The sequence below is a fragment of the Protomyctophum bolini genome, assembly GCF_963924005.1.
Source record: "Protomyctophum bolini genome assembly, chromosome: 7".
In the NCBI taxonomy this organism is placed as follows: Eukaryota; Metazoa; Chordata; class Actinopteri; order Myctophiformes; family Myctophidae; genus Protomyctophum; species Protomyctophum bolini.
The window spans coordinates 36,792,135-36,803,612 of NC_137868.1; the positions used below are offsets into that span (position 1 = coordinate 36,792,135).

At 42.8% G+C, this 11,478-nt stretch overlaps 2 protein-coding genes across 2 annotated transcripts; both read right to left on the minus strand.

The window, feature by feature from the left end:
• Positions 1 to 735: 735 nt before the first annotated feature.
• LOC308318438 (alpha-1,3/1,6-mannosyltransferase ALG2-like) lies at positions 736 to 1,950 on the minus strand (the record flags this gene model as incomplete). The annotated part of the gene is made up of 1 exon (XM_080767996.1): positions 736 to 1,950. One exon carries the CDS (start codon positions 1,948 to 1,950, stop codon positions 736 to 738), a length of 1,215 nt encoding a protein of 404 aa, XP_080624122.1.
• Positions 1,951 to 3,830: 1,880 nt separating this feature from the next.
• On the minus strand, positions 3,831 to 8,990 carry LOC308319098 (stathmin-like). Its single transcript, XM_080768956.1, has 5 exons — positions 8,873 to 8,990; positions 6,837 to 6,874; positions 5,712 to 5,905; positions 4,697 to 4,888; positions 3,831 to 4,125 (listed from the first exon to the last, which is right to left on the minus strand). The coding sequence occupies exons 2-5, from the start codon at positions 6,847 to 6,849 to the stop codon at positions 4,066 to 4,068; spliced, it is 459 nt and encodes a 152-aa protein (XP_080625082.1). The 5' UTR covers positions 6,850 to 6,874; positions 8,873 to 8,990; the 3' UTR covers positions 3,831 to 4,065.
• Between the last annotated feature and the right edge of the window lie 2,488 nt (positions 8,991 to 11,478).

The window sequence follows — 11,478 nt, forward strand, 5'->3', positions numbered from 1 at the left end:
TCAGGTACAATTACAATATAAGAGGAAAGAACTTTTTCCAAAAAGTGTACAGTATTTGTTAAAATCATGCTTTTATGTGGACACGCCCACCAGTTCATTCAGTATGCCTGGTTTGCCTGGTGGGTGGTTCTCGATCCACCTGAACTGAAGCCGCACCCAAAGCTGTAGTTGTATGATAAAGGGGGCTGACAGTGTGGTGTCACTATATTACTGTTTATTTCAATAGCCTGTTTGACTGTCAAGGGTTCAGCCTCCAGGAAGAAACCCTAAATACAAAGTTAATACACCATTGCACAAAACAACTCCAGGGTGTCTAATGAAGTACTGTCACCTCATAGACACATGAATAACTGGAAAAATACAAAAATTGTGGCACTCCATCTTTAACATGTGAGCATGCAGATCGACAGAATGTTTGCATAAAGGGCATGCAACCTTGCAACTACTCTTCAGCTACTTGCGGGGGAGGCCATGTGGAGGCTTCTTCTCCCTTAATGGAACCGCAGCTACAGACAGTGCCCACTAGGAATGTGGGGATCCACTATAGACCGAGGAACAAGTGATGACCAGCTGCCCCAAATACCGGCCAATGGTGATCGTGTCTTAATTGACTTACAGGCGATGTATGACACATGTGTCCTTGGACACACGACAGAGCAGCACATCATTGCTCAAGGGCAGTACCCAGGATTCATTCTGAGCCATGATCCCCGTCACCAGCAGCACTGCTGGGCTTCACTGGATCAGCCTTAGTATGTAACCGTGTAGCTGGTCTGAGAAGGCCCGCAGAGAGAACTTATCCTGCACCCTCCTCCGCCCAGCTTGTCCCATGTCCGTGCGGAGCTGAGGCTCGCTGAGCAGCCTCGCCATGGCCTCGGAGAAGGCCTCCGGCGTGGGCTCGCACAGGAACCCCGTCTCCCTGTCCACCACGCTCTCCAGGGGTCCTCCGGAGTTTGCGGCGATCACGGGGCAGCGGCAGTACATGGCCTCCACGGGAACGATGCCGAAGTGTTCCCCGCTCGGGGTGTACAGCACGGCCGTGCAGCCTCGCAGAAGCGCCACCTTCTGGGAGTCGGAGGGGGAGCGCAGGAAGGTGACGCAGCCATCCAGGCCTAGCCACGCCGCCAGCTCCCTCAGCTCTGCGTAATGGCAGACGTTCTCGGCGACCCGGTCATCGTACCCCCCTGCCACCACCAGGTGGACGCCTGTTCTCTGACCCGGGGGCAGCCTCTTCCTCAGGGCGGCCAGGGCTTCGAGGGCCAGCCCCAAGTTTTTCTTGCGTTCGTAGCGGTTGAGTGAGAGGAATGTGCAGGTGGTTCCCTCGGGGAGCAAGCCTTCAAAGCCCCTCGCCTCAGTGGAGGGCAAGTCGAAGGTGTCGGTGTTGAGCGAAGGATAAAGGACGTCCGTCTGGACTCCTCCGAGACTACGGAAGGTCTCCCTGAACACCCCTGCGGTGAACCGGCTGTTGACCAGGACTACGTCAGCCATGCCGGTGGTGCGTTCCTCGAGCCAGTCGATAGGGGCGCGGTACATCTTCTTCAGGGCCGACCTCCTCTGGGTCAGCAGCCGGTCAGGGAAGTGACAGTAGAACAGGACCTTCCTCTTGTGACGGGCCAGTCTCAGAATGGGGATGCACGCCGACACCTGATCGCAGAAGATGACGTCGTATTCGACCCCGCTGAAGATCAGACAGAGAGCCACGTAAACCATTCGTAGGTAGGCACACGGGGCATGCAAGTAGCCCCACACTCTGGTGGGTAGCCAGTCGCCCACACACACCACAGGCAGGTCGGGGTCCAGGGTCTCAGGGAAGCAGTGCGCGGGGTCGTGGTGTGCCGTCCAGATCTGGACGCTACAGCCCTGGGACTTCAGAGCAACCGCTGCGTCGACCACCAACCTCTCTGCTCCACCTATGCCCAGGTCTGGGTGGAGGAACACCACCCGTGCCATTCTTTATGTGTTAGCAAGGTGTGGAAGTTCCTAAACAGACTGTTGCTCCTGATATCACTTACAGGAGTTAACCTGCCATCTTCTGGCAGCTACATATACTGTACTTATGTCTTTACATTTTAGGACTAATAACCCCAATAACTAATAACCTCTTATGTCAAAGGACTAATAACCCCCAAATAAAAAACGAATGTAAATTTATCTTCTTTATAAATCCAGCTGATTGGTTCAAAGTTCAAACACATGTGACGTCACCTTATGCCCATATATGTAGATCCACAAACTTTTACATGCAGCCTCCAAGTCCTCAAGACAACTGAAATAATATAGGCCTACTGCACTACTACTATAGGCTACATCAAATGTAACTCTATTTGATAAAGCTGATGTCTGTGTGTCTGGACAAATGTGTCACAGTGAAGTTAAAGTAATATGGGGTAATTATAATGTGTGCTGCACCCCAGACCGTTTTTTAAGTTGTTTGAATATTCATTAGATCAGACACCCTCCTATATTAAGGCCATTCAACTTCAATCTCCATTTTAATCATGTTTAATAGACTAATTTAAACCACACGTCCCTGTTTCTGGTGACTGAATGATATCAAATCATTTAAGCCTATTGAAGTTTTCGAGTGTTTTTAAATGGCCGGCCTATAATTTGTAAGGACGCCTTTGATCCCTGTGTACACTGCCATTTGACCAAAAGACAATTTATTGGACTGTAAACATAATAGCAATGCATACATGCCTGAAGTGTAGTTATTGACATGACACTTACTTACTCTCGTGCTTGTTTGTTGGCGCTGCCGTCTATTTGGTGTGAACGTCAACAAAACTGAACTTGCAGACAAAAGTAGAAACATTAGAAAGATGATACCAACTAAAAAAGCAGAACGTAATGTTCTGCAATCCACTTTGCTCTATGGATTTACTTTTTTGCACGTAGATTTTGCGTCATAAATGATCCTGTGTTCAGATCACATAACTCTATGGCTCAGATGGGTTAATATGAATAACCACAAGGTGGCAGTAAAGTCCAAGGAATTGGCTGCAGCCTGCAACAGTCTGCCCAGTGCATTGATATGCTTGGAGAAATTACATGACAAAACTGTTCCAAACCATTCCCCCCCCCACAAAAGCAATACATTAAAACACAAATCATTTCTTCCTTCCTCTAACATTCCATTGATCTTTTTGCTAAATTGCAACTGTCAATGAACAGTACCTGGCTTATATCATTCCATTAAGGCTTTAAAAAAAACAAATGGGGGTTGGTCAGTGGTTCTCAAACCTTTTCATGTCAAGCCGGACTCAGAATATAATGTATTTGGCCACAGATTAGAACCCCATTTCAAAATATGGTGTTCCAGGGACCCCAGAGGCAAAGATTTTAGTTAAAAACGTTCGCTGGGAAAGAATATATATTGAAAGATTTACACACATTTTCACAATTTTTCAAAAATGAGCTTGAATATCTGCTATTTTTCAATAGCTAAAGTTTAAAATAATGGTTAAAGAGGTTAAAAGCTTAAGTGACTACTTGCATCCTATCAATAAAAGAAAAGAAAAAAGAAAAGCTTAAGTGACACACCCCTACAGTCTGTGACACACGTGTTCCATGTCTTAATGGGTTTAAAGGTGATGTACGTGACATTTGTTGGTTAAAATAAAAAAAAGTAGCTGTGTTCTAGGACACAACAAAGATAATTTTATCAGCTTCAATTTTATAATTTTGTACATTTTATTTTTTTTCTGTCTATTGTAGAGATTGCAGTCAAATATTTAATGTGACAAAAGGCTCATGGGGCAGAAGCACTGAATTTGAGCTTTAAAAAAAGATACCTTAATACCCCTAGCCTTGGGAAAAAAATACACAAATTTGAAAAACAAAAGGTGTATTTATTCAGAACAATACAGATACATGAACTTGCCACAGATCTAGGTAATACGGTACAATCGCATAACAGTGCTTATGTTGAAAATGTCATCCAAAACCATGGCAGTCGCTAACCTAAGAATATTATATTACTGCCAGTGAACACAAATATATATAAACCTCTTTGGACATGTAGAAACACTTTTTTTCCACAAACACAATTTATCCAAACACTTTTCAGATCCCGGATCCTTTGATAATTTCCTTGTTCTTCCGTACCTCCTCCAGTTTCTTGTCCTGTAAAGAAAATCACAATGTACAGTACGGTAGTTATTCACTTGTTTGACTTTTCCCTCTCTGTCCAATCGAATGAGTCGAAGGCAGACCGGCCTAATAATGTCAAGACAGAAGGTGCTACAAGCTACTACGTTTTTTAGGCCATGCTAAATAGGCAGCCGAGCACAACCAGACTTTTTCAGCCTGCAACCATTGTGCAGATGTGACCGTAACCTAATTTAGACCAGACACATTAAAGCAATATCACTGACAATTGATATTCCAATGATTACTGCAACACATTTACAAAACCTTTCTTCTATTGAAATGAAACTAAAAAATAAATAAATAAAGTGTTTGTTCGATTGATTGATGGGGGTAGCAGAGGAACAGTGTATGACTGCTATAGAATATAAAGAAAGATCTGCAAGTGTTTCTATACAGAGCTGGAATTTTTTGTTCAGGAAACTGTTGTTCCTTACTTCCTTCTATTAGAAAAGAAAAGAAAAAGGATGTAACCTCTTGCAATATAGCAAAATATTTCGTTTTTGATCTTATTTCCGTATAACGTAAAGGGTGAGAAGACGTCTACCTTCTCCTTGAACTTCTCGTCGAGTGCCGCCATGCGTGCCTCGCGGTTCTCTTTGTTGGCTTTCATCTTCTGGTTGAGCTTGTCTTCCATGGTCTTGCTGAAGTTGTCGTTCTCCTCCATGGCCTTCTGGACCACTTGCTTGTCGTGCTCTCGTTTGTCAGCCAGCTGCTTCAGAACCTCGGCCTCCTGGGTCTGGAGAGGAATGAAATAAAGTCAACTCAGTGTGACCTCTTCAGGCATTAAAACATCTACACATTTATTTGTTTATATTCAGAATGATTACATTCACCACAACTTTAATGTGGTGTCATTTTGGACAATAGACGTGAATGTTCAACTGGTAAAATATCATAGGTTAAAAGAATGGGAGATCCGGGCACTTGACTTCGACCACAACGGTCAGGGCTAAGAGGAAGGTTGCTTGTGGTCGAAACATGTATTAAATTGTGGCTGCTACCTCTTATAAATTTGTCTGATTCAGGAGCATCTTTTACTATTTTAACTCAACTATGTTGACTTTTATGTCTTCCGTAAGTTCGGGTGAGCACCTAGTTGCCTTGTTCTCTCTGTAAAAGATCAAAGCTGTGTGTGTGTAAGAATATCAGCCCATCATCGGTCAGACTCTAGCAGTAAAACTACACTTCTTATCTGTGTGCTACAGCAGGGGTTCCCAAACGTTTTAGCTCGAGACCCAAAAGAAAAGTTTCTCCGGTTCCCAAACCGAGAAAAAGGATTTCATAAATAGAAAAATCAATCACGTTTCATAAATTAGGAGGAAAAAAAGAACTTAGCAAATCTACAAGCTCACAATCCTTCATGTTTGCTTTTTCTACTTATTTATGAAATAATGTTGAAAATAAAATGTAGGCCATTTTGGAAAATCTTCTAAAATAATTGAACACAAAAGGTAGGAAACAAAAAGTGCTTGTGGCCCACACAAATGTGTCTGAACAGTGTGTGGTGCCTCTTAATTCATGAACTGCATCTCGCCATTGGTCCACTTATAGAAACATACCTTGCGCCTCTCCTCTGCAGCCTCCAGTTTCCTCTGAATCTCCTCCAGGGAGCTTCCCTTCTTCTTGGGTGGGGAAAAGGGAAGCTCGTCTTCTTTCTTTCCCTTCACGTGTGCAGTGGAAGGGCTGAGGATGACCTCGAAGGCTTGGCCAGAGGCGCGCTTGTTCAGCTCCTTGACTTGGAGGATGTGTGCGTCTGCATTACAAGACAACGAAGAGCAAAATTAACGAAACGTTTAGCCAAAGTCGGCAAAGTGTGCTCTCACTGATGGTGGCTATGTGACAGTGTGGAATGTACCAATTGCATTGGTTAGTGTATGCAGCAGTGTATGCGTGCAAGCATTTTATTCAGACACATGAATTGTGCAGTATATAATTATATGCGGGGGCACTGATGTGACTACACAGTATTTGTTGCCATGCCACTATTCTGAAACCACAATAGCTATAAAAAAATACATCCCAATGAACCAAAATCCCATTAGTCAGATCATGCATCTGGTAACCTGAAAATACACAGACCATGGAAGGTTTTATTTTATTGTGTGCCATTAATCTTAATGTATTTTGACACATAAACCAAATTCTTGCTTTGTAGTGTAACCATTGGTTAAAATAGGCAACAATTTTTAAAATAGATACAATAATGTGCATATACATAATTATGTATATATACACAAACTAATAGATTGGGGAAACAACGCATTGGAATGTTAAAGTTCATTATCCAATATCCAGCTAGTAATCCTGACAAAAAGAACACTTTAAGCACCAATTCCTTGTAGGACAGGGCAGAAACCTTTTTTTTTTAGTCATAAATTAATGCTGAATTAGTCACTTTTTTTCAAATAAAATGGCCTACTCGATCACACTAGTACAGTGTCACACAAAAGTATCAAAAGTAGGTGTTCTACGAGTTCAAATCGTGATGTCAAGTGACGCATTTTGAGCTTGTCGATCTGCTACTTTTGCTATTTATTTTTATCCCGAAAAGTTACTTTGGAGTCCACCCGACAGACGATATAAATTATATCCTTGTGATATGCATGTTATATAATAATATGTATTGTAAGCTAAAATGTTATCTGCTTTTGTCTGTACAGGCCTCTCTTTATGACCTCACCCACCTTGAGATGCCATTTCAGCAGAATTGTTTCCGTTGTACCTAGGAAGAAAGTTTGAAAAAGGGATCAGTCTAGCATCAAGCTACACAAAAAAACCCTGCCATCTCAGAGTGACTAAGGATTGAAGGTCTTTCACTCTGTGTGTACACAGAATGATAGACGGCAGGGCTACACACTACGCAGGCAAACAATATCACCACCTCTTTCCAAATATAGAAGATACCTATCAAGAAGACCACTTCCTCACACTACTAGAACAGCCTCCCCCACCCTACCAGGCAGTTAGGCAGCTCATAAACAACCCCACATTTATCCTCACTGACTGACCCCTGAGGTTGGGGGTTGGGACTACTCCACCCTCCCCCATTTGCTGGCACCAGAATCAATGGGTTGCATCTGTCTAATTTTGGGAGCACGAATGTGCACATCAAATTAAATGAAAAATCCGACCATGATTCCTTTTCCAAATATGTTGGTCACAAACACGAGCCAAAAACATAACCTCTGAGGCAATTTTAAAAAAGGTAATCGCAGTGCAGTGCACACAAACATGCAACAAAGGAGTTACGTCGGTTGTAGGTTTTTGTCTGTCGATGCTGATAGACAAAAGACAAGTCATGCACACCCAGTGTTGTCTTAGCTGCTGTATCATTATATAAGTGATGCCCAGGTCATGGGAAAAGTCTCAGTGTTGCACACACTATTTTACAATATAAATGTGAATACCTGGCCTTTGTAAAAAATGAATAATCTCATAAGATGATTAGCCACTTTTAAATATTTTTGCACATGCATGGTAACATGTGTTATCCAACTTATCCCTAAACTTCTTTGCTTTTTTAACTATTTTGACATCGACAGGTTAGCTGTGAGCTTAGTTTGAGCTTTTTTTCCTCCCCTCTGCACTAACAAAAATAAGGCAGTACATATCTGTACCTGTACCGTTTACATTTCTGACTAATTAAGTATTCAAACACCGCAGGACAGACCAAATTATCCTTAACCTCAAGTTGTTGTAAAACTACCCGATACCCACTTCACTTGTGATAGTACTCAGCTAAATAAAATCACTAATACAGGGCCTAAAAGCGAAAAAGTGTTTTCATAATAGTTCTAGCCCCATATGTGCCCTCTCCCTACGCTCAATGAGCGTAGTGCTGAGGGAACATACTGGGGCTAATGTAGTTCATATGTAGCCTACTCCTGATCCATCATGGCTGCTGTAACATCAACCTACGTAAAATAATTAGTAGTACTGATTCTTTCTTTGAAACATGGTGTGGCACTGTGGCTCGTCTCATACTCATAGTATCCCTTTCTTCCCCCTTTTTAAAAAATAAATAAAGAGAAGTTTCTTCTGCTAAAACAAATTCACCCACCTGCAGCAAAGCTGTGGTTGTTGTTTCCACCTCGTTTCAAAAACGCGCCCGGACAAAAGAAGAAAGCCTGCTGTCAAGTTGATTCCGTCCCGAAAAAGAGTAGATCTACAAGATATCACGTCGTCGCACGCGATGCGTTGATAGCTTGTAGATCTGCTCTTTTTTGGCAAGCGACCCACTGTCCACTCCCACTACGATGGAGTCGTGTAGACTAGTAGCCTACATAAACTAAACCTAAAGCTGTCCAATTAAAGATTTTATATGCGTTTTAGAAACCTAAACCACGAAAAAGATTAAAATCGTCGAGTGTAAAAACGAATTAGATCATATTTTAGTGAGTTTTAGTACGGTTAGCTAGTAAAACACATGGTAGATGCAAATGGTTGTTTTTCTTTCTAAAATGCACTTCTTCAAATGAAATTTAAGCCTAAATTCGACCAACTGTTTAATAACCTTTTTACAGTTCGGTTATTCCACATATTAATCGATGTGTTAAGTTAAACTCACGGTTTTAAAGAGCTCTGCATAGTCACAAAATGTGCTCGTTTTTACCAGCAACAATTATTCACCATAGTGTCCAAAATTCGACCAGGATGGGTTAATAACTTGTAATAGTTTCGTTGTTCCACGTATTTGTCGGTGTTTTGTAAAGTTACTCACGGTTTTAAATGCTCTCTGGTGTTGTTATTGTTGTCGTTTTTTGGGACAGGTCGTCTCCTCTCTTCTGTCAGTCGGTGTGTGTTATTGTATTGTGTGTGAACTCAACTGAATGTGATGATGAATGTGTGTGTGTGCGCCAGCCTAAGTGCCCTGCAGCATCCACTTTCGCGGCAAAAACCGACTGAAGCGTGACGTCACGGCTACTTCTTCTCAGCCATTGGTCTGAATCAGGCGGTGGCGGGTATGGCCCGCACCACCCCCACAAAACTTGTTGTACCATGTGTTGTGTGTGACGTGGTGTGGACTGTGGAGGAAAACTACAAATAATCCAGCATGGAGGACAGAGTGGGAGTGAGTGCTGCTGTCTGAAGAAACGAGTACAGGTGAATACACATTCTGCCAGGATAAAAGAGGATAAAACCAGAAAAAGCACTAAGACTTGTTTACATAAGACTGATATAACTTATTTAAGAGCCCTCCATTTAAAATCCATCAATACACAAAAAAACAATCATATTTCTATGCATGTAGTGTATTAAACTCAGAATTACCGGTAGTATCCATGCCTGCTTGACTTCTCAGTCATTGTTGTGGATGGAGCATTTCCACACCTGAAACCAGGCTAGAGTCTTTTTTTAAGTGGTGGCACTGGTGACCCTTTTACTTGTCATCTTACTTTACCCTTAAAGCTCACACCTTTCTATGAATATAAACCATATCCTTCAGATTTCATAATTCACTCAAAATGTAATATCTTCAGAAATTAATATGTAAAGTACACTTTGCTGCTTTCAAATACCTTTGTACTTTTACTTAAGTCAAACGTTCAATACAGGACTTCTACTAATAACAGAGTAGTTCTACATTGTGGTATTGCTGCTTTTACTGTGTTGTTTACTGGAAAACAACACAGTAAACAACTACCGGTACTTGTTTACTTAAGATCAGAAATAGAATCCAGTGGGCCGGGCCAGGCCAGGAGCATGGTAGCATGCAGTAGCTGGTAAGGGCACAGATGGGTGGGTGGACATTAGGATGTATTTTACTGTAATTATGCCGCCTCTAATCTCAGCCACCATATGCCTCTGTGGGCCAAACTCCCACTGTGAGTCAAACATTAATAATACACGGCTGGATAAACCCAAATTCACTTTGTCGCAGGAAGTGTTGCTCAAGTTAGAATTCATAAACCTATGTCTTGGATCAAGATCATCTGCACTGATTGATTTTTATTAATAATGTCCCGACTCCCTATGTACCAAATTACACTTTATATTTTCTATGGGACACCTTTGGTTGGTTGGATGGACATTTGATGCAAAGCAGTAGGCCTACTCTCCCAAAAAGGGAAAACTATCATTGAGCAGGTGTTGCGCTTCATCTGACGACTCCCATAAGACCATTGGAACTCATGTGGTATAGTAAAACAAAAATACATCGCATGGATGCACCTGGGACGTATCCTCAGTGATGTATCCCAAGGTCATCTGGGTTTCGGGTCTCCCAACATCATACCCCTCACTCAGGTGACCCAGCTGGGGTGATCAAGTCCCGATTTACGTCCCAGTAGCTATACCCTCGGAAAAACCAGGGCTACGCAATCCGTTCCTCCTGAACGTGCCATTCTGGCACGTGGAAGGACTAGGCTCTGTGGGTTGGCTCCTGTCCGGCCCCCTCCTCTCACCAGGTCCACTTCTGCTCTCACCAGGGTCTACCAACATCATACCCCTCACTCAGGTAACTAATACTAATAAAATACTACAAATTATCTACAAATTCACATCAGAATTTGAAACACGTACCTACCTGGGTACGATTCCCGCTGGGGATGCTGTGGGCACTGGTGGCGTGTTCTCTCCTCCACGTCATCAGTGCCCATACCCGAGGCGGGGTTGGCAAAAGGGCCTTTCTGTGTGGAATTTGCATGTTCTCCCCGTGTCCTCTAGGGCCTAGGGTATGTACCCTCACAAAAAGCATGCAGTAATCCTGGTCTCTAAACTACTTCCCCCTGGCCAGCTGGGGCGCCTGATGGGAGGGGAAAATAACTTGTCTGAATAACGTGTTCCTTCCACGCGCTACGTCCGGCCGGGGAAACTCCCCCCTGTCAGGTGAAAAGAAACAGCTTGGACTACTCATGCATAGAAGGAAACATGAAATCTGATGGGATTCGCTGTCCAGGATTATTAATCCCGGGTCCTGCCAGGATTATTAATCCTGGGCGCTACACTTCCTCTGCCAACCTGAGCCAACCGGAGTAGTCCAAGCTGCTTCTATCTAATCTAATGATTAGATAATTGACACTGGGTGAAAAAATGCGGGTGAAAAATAATTTGCTATGCGTAATGATCTACGCGTAGTAGAGCTGCTATTCAGGGTGCATTTAGTTTAACCCATTCTGGACGGGAACCCCTTTTTTGGGTTCTTGTTGCTATCTACAGTATAGCAAAAATCGGCCTCAGTCCTAAATGAGTTCAATGAGGCATGTGAGCCATGTCCTGGAATACAGTATTCACAGAAACTTATACAGAAGTTGACAGAAATGCCCATAATAAAGCAAATCAATAAGATCATACACTTACTGAAACTAAATCAAGCATATTGTTTAT